Source organism: Oenanthe melanoleuca, chromosome 25 (genome assembly GCF_029582105.1).
Source record: "Oenanthe melanoleuca isolate GR-GAL-2019-014 chromosome 25, OMel1.0, whole genome shotgun sequence".
Taxonomy (NCBI): domain Eukaryota; kingdom Metazoa; phylum Chordata; class Aves; order Passeriformes; family Muscicapidae; genus Oenanthe; species Oenanthe melanoleuca.
Window position 1 is genome coordinate 10,112,017 of NC_079358.1, and position 17,246 is coordinate 10,129,262.

A 17,246-nucleotide genomic window follows, 5' to 3' on the forward strand; every position below is an offset into this window, starting at 1 on the left:
TTGTAAAGACAAATGTAATATTCCTCTTAGCACTGAACTCCTCACTCCCACCCCCCCAGCACCAGGAATGACCATGGGGCGGAGCTCAGACCAGGAGCACCCAGTCCAGAGATGAATAAGGAGCACCTGGAGGCAAGGAGAATCCTGCATTCCAGGGGGTTGTGGGGTGCAAGGAGGACACCTGTGTCTTCTCCTCTCCCCAGGGCTACAAATTAGGGAGCCAATGCCTCTGCTGCCTCAGCTCAATCACTTCCCTCAGGCCAAGTCTCCAGCTGCAGGACAACGTCTAGACGAGACTTTCCACAAGGAAGACAGAAGAAAGGAATTGTTTCTTCCCTCATCCCTCTCCCCTGTGCTGATTTTCTTGTCATCTCTTATCAAAACCAACAGAAAAGCATCTGCAATGAGGTATTTCCAAGGGTCAGTTCCTAAACAGGGCCAAAGGAAGGTTTTCGGCCAGACCAAAAGTGAGAAACCTAGGAATTGGTCAGATAATTTAAAACATGATAATTTCTAAACATTGGAAATCCAGAGGCTACAAAAACAGAGTTTGCAGTTGCAATGGTCCATTATCCATTATCCTCCCTCTTCCCACTCTCACTTGTCACATCCCAACTCCAGAGGAGCAGATTATGGAAAGCAGACCTGCAGGTTGTGGTGGAGACTTAAACCCAGAGAGAAGAAGAAAGAGTGAAACCAGGAAAGAAAAGAATTTCAGTTGTTTTCTTAATCATAACTGTTGGAACCCTGGATACTGAGAGTTTTAGACTTTCTGTGCTGACAGGCACTGACCCACAAGAAAATACAGTTTTTGACCTGAGGCCATGAACAAGGCTTCCAAAATTCAGTGGCAGAACTGAGATCACTGGTGTGTAGTTTGAATAGAAGTGTGTAATATCACACGGTGGAAAATCTGGAATTTAGGATTTTAGAATATAGTAATATGTAGAAGGCAAGATGGAGGTTTTAGGGTGGAGGTTTCTTTCTTCTTCACCTTCTTCTTCATGGGTCTAAGTGGGATCTTGTTTAATTGGATAGGAAATTCCACATTGCAGGTCACAGGTGATTGGTTATTAGGTTAAAAGTAAAAATATTTTAGGTGTTTGTTCTTAATTGGACAGTTAGGCCTTAAAAGACCTTGTAATGACAGAAAGGCATCACAATTTTTAGTTTGTTAGCTGGAAGTGCTGTAGAATTCACTGTAATATACATAAGAACTAATAAACATCTCAGTCCGAACATGAAATACCATCTCTTGAGCTTTTAGTCCTGACTCTGGCAGAGGAGAAAAAAGAAGACAAAACATGATAATAACAACCACAGATAGCTCTGTACCCTGTGTGCAATGTCAAGATGATGAGGTATGTGCTTCTTTTTAATGCCAAATCGCAGTACTTTGGAAATTGTTCCTGGATTAGAACAAACTACAGGTCAATAACTGATCCAGGTTGGTTCCTAAATCAGAAATCATTAAACCACTACCAAGATGTGTTTCCCTGCAGTAGAGAAGGCAGCTTGATTCCTTTTGTTCTGAGTTTGTTGGGTTCATGACTTCAGATGAACTGGAAGGGTCTAAAATGCAGCTGCAGTGACAAGGATCAACCCCCCAAGTCATTAAAGGCACTCAATCCACACCTCCCATGATCCAGCAGCAATTCCTGCTGCTGCCCCCTGCTCTGAGTCAGCCTGAGGGGCATCGCTCTGGTGTGCAGGGCCAGGTCCTGCAGGACACAGCGCTTGGAATCGCTCTGTGTCCTGCAGCTTTGGTATCTCCGGCACTGCTGCAGTCCCGCCCCGCCGCTGTTCCGTTTGGCATCTCCGGCACTGCTCCCAGAACAGCTGCCAGACCTGTTCCACCCATGATCCACTGCTGCTCCACTGAATGACAGAATCACAGAATTTAGTTTGGAGAAGACCTTTGAGATCATCCAGTGCAACCGATGACCTAACACCACCTTGTCACCAGACCATGGCACCAAGTGCCACATTCAGTCTTTCCTTAAACATCTCTAGGGACTGTGACTGTTGAATCCCCCCAGGAGTTTTGAACTTTCTGTGCTTTCTGACACTGACCCCCAGGAGAGCACTGCTTTTGACTTGAGGCATTGAAGAAGGCTTCCAAATTTGAGTAATAGAGTTGGAGTCACGCATTTATTATTGGAATAAAAGTGTGTGATTTCACATGGTGAAGGTTTTGAATTTGGGATTTTTAGAATATAGTAATAAGTATGGAACAAGTTGGAAGGTTTTAGGTGTTGTCTCTTTTTGTCTTTTTCTTCCTTCTCATGGCTTCAGGTCGTAGTTTCTGGTTGAAGAGCTTGTGCTGCACTGCGGGTCACAGGAGTTTGGTTATTGAGTCAAAAGTATAAATAATACAGATGCTAGTCCTTTATTGAACTGTTTAGCTTTAAAAGACCTTGTAAGTAGCTCGATTCAGCTCCATTTTGCTGGCTTTTAGCTGGTAGCTAGAAGTGTTGCAGAACTCTCTATACTTTAGATAAGATTAGTAAAAAACCAAGCCTGAACACGAGAAAATTTGTCTCCTTCATGGTTTTTAATCCTGACTCTGAGTAAAAACAAAAGAAAATTAAAACAAACCACTAATTAGGTAGTGCAGTTACCCCATTTACAAGTGACTCCATCACTTCCCTGGGCAGCCCATTCCAATGCCCAATCATCCTTTCTATGAATAAATTCTTTCTCATGTTCAGGCTAAACCTTCCTTTGGTGCAGCCTAAGGCTACATCCTCTTGTCCTGTCCGTGTTCCCTAGGAGAAAAGCCCGACCCCAGCCTGGCTGCAGCCTCTTGTCAGGGAGTTGTAGAGTGATGAGGTCTCCCCTGAGCCTCCTCTTCTCCAGGATAAGCATCCCCAGCTCCCTCAGCTGCTCCTCACAGGACTTGTGTTCCACAGTCGCTGCTCCTGTTCCAGTGCCACTGCAACCCCTCCAGTGGTGCTGCTCCCACTCCAGTGCAGCTTGTCTGTGACACTGAGGGGACGCAAGGAACCCCAGGGACATTGTGACACTGAGGGGACACATGGAACCCTGGGGCCATTGTGACACTGAAGGGACACATGGAACCCTGGGGCCATTGTGATACTGAGGGGACACATGGAACCCTGGGGCCATTGTGAGACCCAGGGTCTTGTGGAATCCAGAGGCCCCTATGATTCTGCGGGGCCTCATGGAACCAAGGATCCATTGTGATCCCGCAGGGCCTCGTGGTTCCCAGGGGACACTGGGACACTGTGAGGTCTCATGAAACCAAGAATGCATTGTAAACTTTTGGGGCTTCAGGGAAGGAAAGGGACTCTGTGACACTCTGGGGTCTTGTGTAATGTAGAGGCCCTTATGGTCCTGCAGGGCCTCATGGAACCAAGAGTCCATTGTGATATTTTGGGGCTTCAGGGAAAGAAATAGATTCTGTGGTACTGTGGGGTCTCCCGGAATCCAGAGGTACCTGTGGTTCTGTGGGACCTTTTGGAACTGAGGGTCCATTGTGATCCCTCAGGGCCTTATGGTGTCTAGAGATCATCATGACACTGTGGGGTCTCCTGGAATGAAGGATCCGTTTTGACATTACAGGGCCTCATGGAGCCAAGGGTGACAACACGAGGCCTCACAACAGAAAGGGGGACCCTGTGTGCTGGTTTTGCACATTTGACATTTACTGAGGAGGGAAGAAGCTACTCACGGAAATGATTCTTTTTGAGAGGAACTGCTAAGAACTTCCTCCATGTCTGACAAAAAAACAATCAGTGATTAACTTTGAGAACTGACAACCTGTTAAACCACTGAAAACACAGGATGATCACACCGTTCTAGCCGGGCCGCTTAAAAATCCTGGCACATCCCCTCAAAATTCTCCACTCTAAACAGCTCTGGCTGCCTCCCAGCAGGGAATCATATGATTATCTGCAGGCCTTGGGCAAGATATTAACTCTTTCACTGTACTGATGAGACTTGCAGATGTTCAATTCACTCTTGAGTAAGAGAAAAGGACAGAGTGAAGACACATAACAACATGTGGACCCCACGGTTAGTGAAGTAGAAGTCAAGTCCCAGATGGGAGGGATTGAGGATATGCCTCACTCTTGGGCTGAAATTCTCTTATAAGGCTATGAGGAAGATATAATTGATACATCAGACTCTGTTTCTCTCTAACTTGTTGAAAAGCACATGGGGGATGAAGCGTTCAATTGTAGGCATAAGCAAAAGCATCCATGCTGAGCAAGCAGATATTGAAGTAGCTGCAATCCCATGAGAAGCTTGAAAAGAGAGAGAGAGATGAGAGTGATGAAGACCCTTTACCCCAGGGAAGAAGAGGAGAACCTCTGTTTCCAGAGATGAAGATGATCTCAGAGACAGATGAAGAGAACCTTTGCTTCTGAACAGCTCACCCTTAAAAGTGTATCCCATTAGCCAAAGATTGAGCCCTTGAAAACAGTTGTGGGCAAAGCTGTAGCTTGAGGGGAGGGACTTTTACACAGTGATCTGATTTCTGTTCTCCTAGGTGGCTGATTCGCTATGACTTTGAAGCCATGAGAGAATTCTGTCTTGTGTAGAAGTCTCCATAGCATGACAAAAGAGACTCCTCCTCCTAAGTGAACTGGAAAAAAGATTATTTTAGAGATGGTAAACTGCCTGAATTGTTCCTGCTCTTTGTTAGTGGGAAAGAAAAGAGGGTGTGCAGGGAGGAGAAGTGTTCCGAAGGTTTGATTCTGATCCTTATTATTCTTTTAGTTCTGTTAATAAAATTATTTCTTTAAAGTTTGAGCCTGCTTTGCCTTCCTTCTATTCCTATCTCGCAGCAGGAAATTAGTAAATAATTCTAGTGGAAGATTTGGCCAGCACTAAACCTGTAGTGTATAACAGCTGGCTTGGAGGCCTTACAGTTATAACTAATCTGGATTGCAATTTTGTAACTGGAATGTAATTATATAAGTACCTTAATTATATAACTTGACCAGTCTGGGCTATTGGGGATCAGGTCCAGGCCATCTGGGAAAGGGCAGCCATTGGTCAGTTAGCCAGGTGGCAACTAATTTAGCCAATCAGAGCTAACCACGTGGACTTCAAAGGCTATATAGGGAGAACAACCTTTAATAAAAGTTGGCTTTTGTCGCATGAACACTGAGTTTTTTTGTCATTGCTTCTGTCGTGACTGTGATGAGTGGTGACTCCAGTGTGATAGGCAATAGTCTGGCTGTGGGGATAGCGGTGGAGACAGAACACCAGTGGGGGAAGGTGACCAGGAAGAGCTGCCAGCAGCCGAGAGCTGTGGAAGTATAGACCTTGTAAATAGAAGAACCAGCTGGGGACGCTTGTAAATAGAAGATTCCTACAAAAAGAAGAAGCAGCTGGAGATATGGGAACGTGATTTTCCACAGAAGAGAGAGAAGGGGCTTAGAGCCATGGACTGGACACACCTGTGAGAGCTGCAGCAGAGACACCATGGGCAATGCCCACCGGGGAAGTGGTGGTCACAATTGGATGTTTCTGCCATTCCTTCCCAGTCAGGCTCAGCCTCCAGCAGAGTCAATTCCTGTGATCCTCCCATCACCATGGCAATGGAAACAGGATCTGTCCCCACGTGTCCCAATGGCATTAGGGTACAATGCGCATGAGAATCAATTAACGCCTCATATTTCTGTGCCTCTGATGTGCCAGGCCATCCAGTCCACAAAATCCAAAAGACCCGTTTTTCTTGTGCCTCTGCCTGGCTAGAGGAAGGTCCCCTCTAGCCCTGGTTATTCTTTCTTTCCTGGGCATACATACTAGAGGTTCCTTCAAGGGGATCTGACATATCATCCTCTGTTCTGTAACACCCAGCACCTTGGAGGTTGAGGCTACCTTCACTTTAGTAAAACTCCCTCGGTTGGTGTTTCCCTCCCTGAGGACGCACCCGTTCTGCCAGGACAGTAGTGGGTTTCCTATCCTGCCTTCTCATGTCTTCCCCATGCTCACACAGAAAGAACCCCAGGTCAGCTTGTGTGGTGTACCCTCTCTCCCTAGCTGGGGGATGTTGGGCTCTGACTTTGGGGCTTGTGACTCGCACTGGTGCTGCACTAAACTTCCTCATCTCCTCCCTCATCTCCTCTTTAAGCTCCTCTTTGAACTCCTTAATCACAGCAGAGACTACATGAGCCTGCATCGGGTCATTGATCATACTCTCATAAATTCTTAGCTTGTTGGCGACAGAACCCACCACCTCTTGGTTGTTATCATCATTAATTATTGCAATAAAAGTGGTGTATTGAGATGGGCCAAGGTTTGCCAGATTCCACAATATCTGCCCTGTACACCTGACCTTGTCAGGGTCATTGTCATGCTGTCCATCCCTCCCAAAGAGTACCTCCAATATTGCCACTTCTCTCAGCTGTTGGATCCCTTCCTCAAGGGTCTTCCAGCACATTCTATAATGGTACTCCTGCATTCTCTTTCTGTGGACAAAACCTCTCTCTTACACTCATTAAAAGCCGCTCCCAGAGGGGAAGGGGGCCTGGCTCCATTACGAATACCTGATCACACCTGAGTCCTGGGTTAAAGGTCCCAAATTCCTTGCCTCCATCCAATTGCACACCTGCACCCATAATGTCCCAGACCCGAAGCAACCAAGTAGTAAAAACCTCACGGCACTGTCTTGCAATATCTTTTTGCAGATTAGAAAGATTTTCTTAAGACAGGGACTTGGACACAATCTCAGCCTCTGGTTCTCAGCCCTCCTTGCTGATCCTTATTATCTAGGTGCTTTATTTTCATCTTAGACATTTTAGTTTCCACAGGGGTGACTGCTCCTGGCTGTGAGTGGCCTTGCCATTCACTTGGAACCTGGACAGATGTAATATTTGTGGATTCCACTGCAGCACCATCAGACTCTCCCTTTCTAAGGCAGGGGGAGTGTTTCTTACCAGCTGGGGAAAGGTACTCTTTCATCATCTGGCCTGTCTCCTTCACTAGAACATCCACCTACTCTGGGTGGTTCCTTTCTGAGGTGGGCTGTGGGGTCAGGCTCTGGGGCAGCATCCCTAATCTCTGGGGTAGGTATCAGAGTGGTTATCCAAGCCAATATCCTCTTATCTCTGAATGTGAAATAGAATAGGTTGAAAAGGCATATCAGCAACACCAACCACTATATGATATCATTAGCATTTAGAGAGAATTTGAACCCTTCAACAACTGGTGGGGTGGACCTAAAAAAACTAGGTAATGATTTGGGAGAAAATTTCCCCTCCTGTCACTTCCTTACAGTAAGTACCATTATTAAAGTAACCCCAAAACCATGCAGTTAGAGTGTGATAGCTCTGAATCCATGTACTAGTCTTCCACAGGGTGTTAAAAATCCATTAATTCCTCATTTTATCATTCCATAAAATGAACTGGATAACAGCTACAGTAGCCTTAGTTATAGCACCCATGTTTAGATAAGCGGCTGCAAATGGGAGAGATATAGCTGTGAAGACGTGCAACCCGAACCAGGGTAAGCTAGACCACATGGTGCCACCTAATACAAAAATTTAGGTCTCTCAAGAACCGTTATTTCTTTTCACCCTTTCCTCACAATGTCCTCAGGTGCCACCGTTGGGCACCAAAATCTCTCCCGGTTTGAAAAAAGAGGACAGGTGTGTGCTAGGAAAAGCAGGGCCTTCCCATGAAATGGAGAAAGTAAATCACTCCCTCTGAATTGGTATAATTTTGAAATTAAGTAGCTCACAGGCAAAGATATGGGGATAGGAATAACAGTTCTTTACTAGTATGTATAACAAGGCAAACAAAACAACAACAATGGAATTAACAACAAACAGAACAGTAATCCAGTTCCAGTCCTTCTCAGCCTCAGGCTCTTTTCCCCTTTGGTGCAGTTACTGCCACAGTGTGCAGTGAGCTCTGGCAGATTCCCGGTGGACAGGGCAGACACGACGATCCTGCACAGCTGCACGGGTGCTGGAGGTGATGGTGGCTGTCCCCCAGATGGGAAGGGGGTGGAGGAGAGGCAGGATGCTGGGAAAACAGCAAGCTGAAGCAGGAGGGCATCCAAGCAGGGGTGCAGGGTCCAAAACAGAGAGGTAGTTCCTGGCTTTGGGATGGAGGAGAGGCGGTAGCAATGACCTTTTTCCTCCAAAGCCAAAAATGAGTAAGAGCCAGCAACTGCCCCCCACTCTCCTTTACCTGCTTCTAATCTCATGGTGTTCCCTCTTTCCCTCCCCTACCCTCTCCCCGCCCTCCAAGAGAAACTCCCAAGAAACCAGGGAGGCCCCCCCTTAAGTGCTAGTACCTAAACATCAGTGCTTCTTAGCATGTCAATGGGAAAAAAACTCCAGAGGCAGAGAGGAAAGGAAAAACCAACCCCCAAAAGATGCTTATCCAATTCTTCACTGATTTGAGGTTTATCAGCTGTTGCAGACACTGGGATGATGGTACAACTTTTTAGTGCTTGGTACTAATTTAATTTCACATGTATTATTAATTATATCTGTTATCGGAAATGTTTGGGATTGTTGTAAATGAATTATCCCTGACTGCTGTAAGTTTTTGGTTTTACTACATATATTGTTTTGTTTTGATGCTCCCTTCATGTTCATGGCAAGAGTCATGCATGCTGTTTTTAAAACAAATAATCAGTTTTTAAATATTTATGTATTTATATAAAAAGTTGCAATGTTTATACAAAAAACTTAAAAATTTTTATGTAATGCTCCTCAATTGAATGTACAATGACAAAGTCTAATTAATACATTAACTTAAGGAGAAGGTATGCATGTATGTTTATCATCAAGTTAAAAATAATAATCTGTTTATTCAGCCAAACATCAATTACCTCCAAGAAAATGAGGTCCAGTGAGAAGAAAAAGAAGCTAATCACCATGCAGCCTTCGTGGTTCAGAACAAAAACAGAAGTAGGGCTGCTAAGACACAGCTATGTCTGGAAATTTAGAGGTAAATTGCCAACAAAAGCCTTAGGGCATCATCTTGGTATAATGTTCCTACTAACCTTCTTCAGTTATTCCCTGTTCCAGGATCCAAGAGCTCATTCAGTGATGTCAGAGATCAACATTTCCACCTAATGGACTACTTGGATTTTAAATCAATGGTCATTTATTTCAATTTCCCTAGGAGACATCGGACATTATTCTTTTGTTTTCTTATGCTGTGAAACCTTGTGTCAATGACATGATAGAATTTGTTAAGTTTTGTTGATTGTAATTGGTCTTTCATGTTGATTGTAATTGGTCTTTCATGTATCTTATCCCATATCTAATAGATAACCAGTAATAACCTCAATGAGTTAACACCCTCACAAGAGAGAGATAAGTAACTTGCTTGTTCCCATGTAAAAAAAATCTTAAGCATGAAAACAATTAACACAACAAGAAATCTGTCTCATGAGAATCAGTGAACAAAATATGTAAACTAACCAAGAATAGAGAAATTTGATTGACAAGTAAAATACCTTTTACTAACCAATGGAGTAGTTGGCAAGAAAGCTATTAACCAAATAGAGTTACACACGAGGTCTGTGAAAACTGTACAAAATAAGTTGTGTGAAGAAAGAATTGGCTTTTCCTGCATGAAGAAAATGGAGTCAGGGCTGTTTTATTACAACAGTTGTAACTTGTAACTTTAAAATACTGAGCCTGTGATTAATAGTTCTCCCCTAACAGCTCCTCAGGCATGAATGCTGCAGCTCCAGTGAGAAACCTCATCCCAAATTAGAAATATGATGTCTTCTGCCACCCTGTTTCCAATGTGCCCTCGCAGATAGGGACAGAGAGCGTTTTTACACTTTTAATAAAAAAAAAAAAAGGGCAGTTGTTGCAGTGCAAGCTACTGCAAAATAGGCGCTGCCTTGGAAAGCCAGCTCGGTACCATGGGCCCGCCCCGGGTGGATTTCACCCAATCGGATTCCACCGAATCCGGCTGCAGGTATCTGATTGGTCAAAGGAGCTGGGCAGCACCAAGACCTCAAGCAATGATGTGCTCAGGCATGAGGATTTTGGACCCCCAATAAAAGGGAACTTCCATGAATAAATTGTCACTGTTGTCCACATAAGGTGTGCAATGTGTCGTGGCTGTCTGCAGCTCTGCCTCCACCATGAGGCTGCCAGTCAAGCAGTTACAGAGTGGGACCCCTCCCAATGCAATTTGGGGGTCCCACTCCCCTCTTTTCCCCCACTCTTCCACCCCTTCCCGATTACCCCCCAGTCCACCACCTCCATCCCACACGATTGGTTTTGGGGATTCCAGGCGCCTTTTCCTTCAATTCAGGCACCACCTGGAAGCTTTTTCCTGGGAGGAATCTCTGATTTCTGGGATTTTTGGGGTGCAGTTTTGGAGGGGGACAGCTCTGTCTGGATTTCCCCTCCCTGTTGTGGCCTCTCAGCTGCCCCTGACACCCTGGAAATGCTGGCATTTCCCTGCTGGGGACAAGAACGTTCATTCCCTTCCAGGAGCCCAATGCCTGTCTGGGGCTCCAGGGCAGGGGGTCCTTGAGCAGCTGCCGCAGAACCTCCGCCAGGGTCTCCCAGCGCAGCTGGAGCTGCTCGGCCTGGGGTTCCCAAATCCCTCAGGAAGCCCCAAGTGCCTCCCAGGAACCCTCAACTCCCTCAAACCCAGCATCCCCCACAGCCCCTGCAAGTTTCCCCCATGGCATTGGCCGTGGCCATGTCCCCCCATGTCACTGGCCATGTCCCACCATGTCCTCACCCACGGCTGTGTCCCCACCATGTTTCTATCCCTGTCATTGTCCCCTACATCTCGATCCATGTCCCCTCATGTCTCCACAAATGGCCACATCCTCCTCCATGACCATGTGTCCCCAAGTCACTATCCATGTCTGTGTCCCACCATGTCTATGTCCCCCCATGTCCCCACCCATGTCTCAGTTCAGCCTCTTTATTTTTACCCCAAGTTTGGATGTTTTAAAGGGATGAAGAGAAATGAAAAGCAAATGAAGGCCGAAAGAAAGACATTTCCATGTCTGTGCAAGCTGAGGATCCACGTGCTTTGGAGGGAGAAAAGTACCTCTTTTGGAGTGGTTTCCACCTCACTGTCTCCAAAATCTTGGTCTTTGCCCCAGTTCATCACAATTTGGCTATGGAAGACACCCTTGGGCAATAGGAAATCAAAATCCTGGAATCACTGACGTTGGATATAGTGGTTTTGGTTTACTAATTTGAACTTTTTTTGTTGTGAGATAGGATTAGGAAGAAGACAAAAAACAGGCTTTACTTTAAATGGTATAAAGAGAAAATTTATTACTAAAAACTACAAGAAAAACATACTTAGAATAAAACATTAGAATATTTCTTCTTTTATACTGAAAACATACAAAAGCAATGCAGCTAGTTTACCATCTTTAAAATAGTTTTTTACTAATTTACTTGAAAGAGGAGACTTGTTTTCAGTCTATGAATATTTCTTCACAAGAAACAGTTTTCTTGTGGTTTTGATGTTACAGTGATTATCCGCCCAGGAGAATGGAAATCTGACTACTATGTAAAAACCCTTTTGTCAGACTAACAGTTTTTCTCATAACTTTTACTGAGAACTATATTAACTTATGAGGCACACTTTAAGGATTATAACAGTTTAAACAAAAACTTACTTTATTTTCGAGAACAGAAGATTTTTTTCCTTTTCCTTTTTTGGGGGGGAAACAACTGTGGCTTGTTTATTATTTAAACTTAGGGGATTACAGCAATTTTAAAATTTTTTACTTTAATATTATGCTTTTGCTTATATTTACAATTAGAACAATCATATTCACGTCATAGTATTTTTATGTGTTATACGGAAACAAGAGCTTTTTTCTACATAGTTTAAAAAAAAGAGAAATTTTAGTTGATGACTTTTCCCCTTTATTTAGGATTTGAGTGTTCTTTTGTTTGGTGCGTTTTTATATTGTTTCTGTGTGTATTACTATTTTGGTTTTTGGTTTTGGTTCTGTTCTGTTTATTTATTTAGGAGATAAATAAAGTATGTGTAAGGTTTTATTTTGGGCATTGTAAGAGTTAATACCTTGTCCGGGCAGCAGAGGGTTTTGTGATATTTTCCAGGTGGGGCAGTCAGAGTTATTTACAATAAAGAGACTTTCAAGGCCATGCTGGGGCCTGGGTGAGGACTATAGGGTTTAGTCAGAGAAGCGGTGATGAGTTTCTGGTTTCATGGCTCTTCTCCAGCACCCGCTGCACTCAATTCCAGCCGCGGGCCGGGGGTTCTTCCTCCACCCTGCCCAGCAGACAAGGCTGTGGGGGCCTTGCCAGAACGGGGCTCAGTTGTTTTTCCCCCAGGCCGCGGGGGCAGCGGGGCGGGCCCGGCCGTTCATAGCTGCTCCGGGCCGGGGCAGGGCAGGGTTCTGCCGAGCCACGGCCGTGCCGGGGGGCAGGGATGTTAGCAACGGGCCTTTCCTTTCCTTTCCCTGGATATCGGGGTCCCTGCTTGAAAACAGGGCCCGGCAGCTTCCTGAGTTCTGAGTCAGAGCCCGCCTGTCCCTGCCCGGCCCTGGCCGCGTGGAGGGGGCCTGGGCTGGTGTTACTTTGTGAGAGGCCAGAAGGGAAAGAGAACTTTCTCGGGGCTTTTTTTCTTTACACGTGTATTTCACAAAGAGGCCTAGACTTGCTTATAGCTTTAACAACGTGTCAATATTAAAAGTCTGACACTGATTGGTTCTTGTCATATACAAGGGAGACTGCCCAGGTTGCAGCAGGTAAAAAATTTCAGGAAATCTTTACAAACCACCACATGGGAAAAGACCTCCAAGACCATTGAGTACTCCTGGATGCCACCAGAAGATAGGATTGAACACAGAAGAATTTCTGGGGTTGAAAGTCAATAAATCACCCCAAGGAATTCCCAATGTCAGTTCATGTCGCAATGGACATTCAGGCTCCTGCGTTCCCCAGGTGCCCACAGGGAGACAGGATGATGCAGAGCTCCCTCAGTCAGGTGCCTTCCAACAGGGATCACTAGGACCACAGATCATCAGATCTGCCCAAAGGGGGTCACTGGGGATCATTCAACACTGATCCTCCCATGGGGATGGAGCTGGAGCTGAGCACGAAGCTCTTCCCACACTCGGTGCACTCACAGGGCTTCTCTTAGTGGTGCCTCCCTTGATGTTTGGCCAAGGTTTAGCTCCTGGAGAAGCTCTTCCCACACTCAGGACACTCGTAGGGCCTCTCCCCGGTGTGGATGCACTGGTGGACAGTGAGGGTGGAGTTCTGCTTGAATCCCTTCCCACAGTCGGGGCAGTGGAAGGGCCTCTCATCTGTGTGAATCCGTACATGTAGGAGGCAATCAGAGCTGGTCTGAAACCTCTTCCCACAGTAAGAACACTCGTAGGGCCTCTCCCCAGTGTAGATGCGCTGATGGCTTCTCAGGTTGGAGCTATGCCCAAAGCTCTTCTCACATTCCAAGCAGATGTAGGAACCTTCCCCAGTATGGATCACCTGGTGCCACATCAGGTGGGAAATGTCTCTGAAACCCTTCCCACATTTCCTACACTCGCAGGGCTTTTCCCCAGTGTGGGCCATGTGGTGTCAGATCAGCCTTTACCTATAGCTGAAACCCCGCCCACACTCCAAGCACTTGTGGGGCTTCTCCCCTCCATGAGGCTTCTCCACCAGCTCTGAGCTCTGCCTGCATCTCCAGCCACCTTCCCGGCTCAGGGAGGGTCTTTCCTCCTCGCAGCTCCCTGGGCTGGGTTTGCTGCTCCTCTTCATGAGGGATCTCCAGGGCTTTTCCTCCTCCTCCATCTACCCACGCCTTGGGAATGAAAAACTCTGGTTAGGGGAAAAAACAAGAGCAGATGGTGTTGGGGTGGGGGTTCCTCCTAGCCCAAGTTAATCTCATGAAGTCATTGGGCATCTTGTGTCTGTAAGAACCTTCAAAACACCAAGATTCAGCCCAAAAATCCACCAAGCATCAAAACAAAGACAAAAAATCTCACAAACAGCAGGATTTAGCCATAACGCACTCCAAAACATAAAGATCCAGCCCCCACCCCCCCCAAAAAAAAACCCAAAGCACCAACATTTAGCCCAAAAAAGTTCAGAAAGAGAAAAAACTCACCCCTCTGAAAATCGTGGATCCCTCTCCCGTGTCTTGCAGCATGTGGGGGAAGAAATGCTCCTGGGGCTGAGGGGAGGTGGCAGAGAGAGGGAGAGATGGAACCTTGTGCTGCTTCTCATTCATCCTCCTCCTTCTCCTGTGTCCCTCCTCTTCCTCCTACAATTCCTCCTTCTCCTACACAATCCCACCTTCTCCTCCCACGTGCATTGTTCTTCAGCTGTGCTTCTCCTTCCCTTCTCCTGCTGCTCCCAGGCCCAGCACCCACTGCCGGCTCCCTCTTCCCCCCAAACCCACAGCATCCCAGCGCAGGGGCAGGGATGGAGCTGGGGCAGCTCGGGCTGGGGCAGCGCTGGGCTCTCGGCCACTCCCACCTGCACTCGGTCCCCACTGCAGCTGCTCCCGCCACAACAGCGCAGAGGGGCCCGGCCTTGGCGCTGCCCCCATGGCTGCATTCAAGTGACAGAGCCCCAGAGCCAGGACAGGAGAGATTGATGAGACATTCCCTGGCTGTGGGATAAAATGTGTTTATGGATGGGTCTGCAAGGGCAGGAGAAGGGAAAAGAGTCCCAAGACACGTTCTGGTTAAGGAAAGGGAATAAGACCAAGACTTACACTCGGCCTAAGGAGTGCAAAGAAGCACACTGGTGGCCAAGTGCCGTGGCCCATCTCAAGTGTCCCTGAGCACAGAAATAGCCCCAGCACAGCTCAGCACGGGGGGGGACCCCTCATCCTGGGCTCAGGGGCTCTCAAGCCCCACAGATTTGCAATTCCCAGCTGCAGCATCAGCATGGGAGGCCCCACTGAGCCTGCACTGAAAGCAACACAGCAGCAGCCAGGGCTCCACATCGGGGGAAGCCCCTGGGCCTGCCCACACATCCTCTACTCAAATCCTCTGCCTGGGCACCCTCCTTTGGCATCTCCAGCCACTGGGGCCAATCCTTGCTGCCACTGCTGCAGCTTTGCTGCTTTCTGTGCCTGCACTGCCACAGCTGCTGGGGAACACAACGGCACAATTCCACTCTGGCTCTCAATTACACTCACACACTTGGCGGGGGGGATTAGAAAATCACAAAAAAACTGCGCTGGTGCTGGAAAATACATCAACCTTAAATTTTTTTAAATTTCATTTCTGGACTCAGGCTTGGTTTGGCTTTGCATGGGGAAAGGAATTTTAAAGGGGTTTTTTCAAAACTCAACAGAGATAAGTTTAAAATCTCAACAGACTGGGAATGGCTCAAAAGATAGCCACAAAGATAACGGCCATTAGCAAAACATCAGCGACCATCAGGAAACATCAAGGAACACCCACCTTAGACACAGCCCCGGGCAGTGCTGGAGAGACCTGGTCTGGAAAAGGCTGAGAAGGAAAATCAGGAGTTGGGACCTAATTAATATCAGAAGGACAGAATCAGAGGCAAAGAAATCTGAGTCCAATAATGAACCAAATACTAAGAACTACACAACTTGGAAGCAATGAACATCAATCCAATGGATTTCAATGCGTCCAGACTGTAGGAAATGTAGGAAAAATCTAGTAAAACTAATGTGTCATGGAATTATTTTCTCTGCACACACGACCTATGTGTGGATGAAAAGATTTCTGTCACACATCCTGGCCAGAATCAAGTAATGCCTTCACTCTCCCACACTAAAGATACCAAGCTAAAAGAGGATTGTGGCGGGGGGGGGGGGGGGGGCGCATGTGCAGAGTCATGCAATGGCTGCTCTGGAAGATTAGCACTGGTTTCCGGCAGCCAGGGGAGGAGGTTTAGAAATGCAGATGAACACTGCGGGCACAAAGTACCCATTTATAATCCGCAAAACCAAAGGAGGTCCAGGAAATGAGATGGAAAAATGGAAATTAACGTTAGGAAAGATAATTTGTGAGAAAATGAGAATCGATATTGAACAGAGTAACATGGATGTGCCGTGGATGTATCAGGGATCGGTATAAAAGGAAGCAAAGGGAGAAACCAAAATATTACTAATTTAAAGATACACCTGCTCTGCAAAATCCAGCTCAATTCCTGATCTTCCAGCATAAGAAACACGTAACAGAGCCCTGAATATCGAATGTTATACGAAAGGAGGGGTGCATATTAAAAGGAACATGCAGCAGGAGGATCGGGAAGTCTGAACCTTCCAAGTACCTCAGCCAGTGGGGAATGGAGAGGGAGATGCAGCCGGGAAAATGAGGATAAAAAGGAGGCTGCGTTTTAGAGACCGCATGACAAATGCCGCATGGCCTCTCCCTTTGGTCATCAATAAAGTCACTTTTACAGGTCTCCCCTGTTTCCTTTAGGCACACAAAACTCTGGCGACGTAAATTTTCTTGCACAGCTCCGGGGCCTCTTTCAGACATCCCTTGCCCGCTTCGGGCTTCTGCGGGGCTCCAGGTGGGTCCCGGCTCCATCCTGGACTCATCCCCAGCTCCCATCGCCCGCAGCTCCCGCTCACCCCGAGCTCCCGGTGGTTCAGGGAAGCGGTTCCTTGGCCCGATGCCTGGGCCGGGACCAGCGCGGGAGCCGCTCATCAGGCGAGGTTTCCGAGAAATGCCGGGGAAAGGGAGGGGAGTCCGTGCCGCTGATTCTGCCGTCACTCCTCGTTCTCGCGCGCTGATTGGGCAGAGCAGGAACAAGCCCGGCCCCGGGGCCAAAGGCGCCATTGTGGCAGCGTATGTGCGGCCCGGGGGCAGCGGCAGTGGCCGGAGCAGGTGGGAGCCTCACCCCGTTCTGCGGGGGCTCGGGGCTCGCTGCGGGCGGAGGGGGCGGCAGGGGGCTCTGGCGGGTTCGTTGTGCCGTGCCTGGCCCATGTTCCCCCTGAGCTGAGGGCGCTGCGGGAGCGACTGCCCACGGTCTCCTTCCCGCTGGGCCTCGGCAGGAGCCGGTGCCGGAGCAGCGACTCGGTGCCCTCCTGGGCCCGGACAGGCGCTCCGGCAATGGCGCCTTGGCTGCGGCACGATCGCCATGGGGGCGGCACCGGGCCGGGATTGCCCCCGCTCTGCCCAATCAGCGTGCGAAGTCGAGGAGTGACGGCAAAGTCAGCCAATCGCAGCGAGGGGCGGGCTCTACACACGGATTGGACTCCCTTTCCCCGAGCCCCGCCATTTCTCGGAAACCTCGCTTGAGGGGCGGCTCCCGCGCTGGTCCCGGCCCGGGCATCGGGCCAAGGAACCG

The 17,246-nt window shown here is 47.6% G+C and overlaps 1 protein-coding gene across 2 annotated transcripts; it reads right to left on the reverse strand.

The window, feature by feature from the left end:
- Window positions 1-11,647: 11,647 nt before the first annotated feature.
- LOC130263079 (uncharacterized) lies at window positions 11,648-17,044 on the reverse strand. 2 transcript variants are annotated; one of them, XM_056510554.1, is made up of 4 exons: window positions 16,221-17,044; window positions 15,380-15,454; window positions 14,071-14,136; window positions 11,648-13,764 (listed from the first exon to the last, which is right to left on the reverse strand). In XM_056510554.1, the coding sequence occupies exons 1-4, from the start codon at window positions 16,733-16,735 to the stop codon at window positions 13,755-13,757; spliced, it is 666 nt and encodes a 221-aa protein (XP_056366529.1). In that variant the 5' UTR covers window positions 16,736-17,044; the 3' UTR covers window positions 11,648-13,754. The 2 variants fall into 2 exon arrangements, with proteins under 2 accessions (XP_056366529.1, XP_056366528.1); XM_056510553.1 differs by having other exon boundaries at window positions 11,648-13,781; window positions 16,221-16,995.
- Window positions 17,045-17,246: the final 202 nt, after the last annotated feature.

Excerpts from the sequence above, each read along its gene's own strand:
- LOC130263079 (XM_056510553.1), bottom strand. The coding sequence starts at position 16,735 with ATGGCGCCTTTGGCCCCGGGGCCGGGCTTGTTCCTGCTCTGCCCAATC. Across the intron at positions 15,455-16,220 it reads TCCATTCCCCACTGGCTGAG|GTCCCAACTCCTGATTTTCC; the intron begins GTACTTGGAAGG and ends GATATTAATTAG. Across the intron at positions 13,782-14,070 it reads GATCCACGATTTTCAGAGGG|AGTTTTTCATTCCCAAGGCG; the intron begins GTGAGTTTTTTC and ends TCCCCTAACCAG.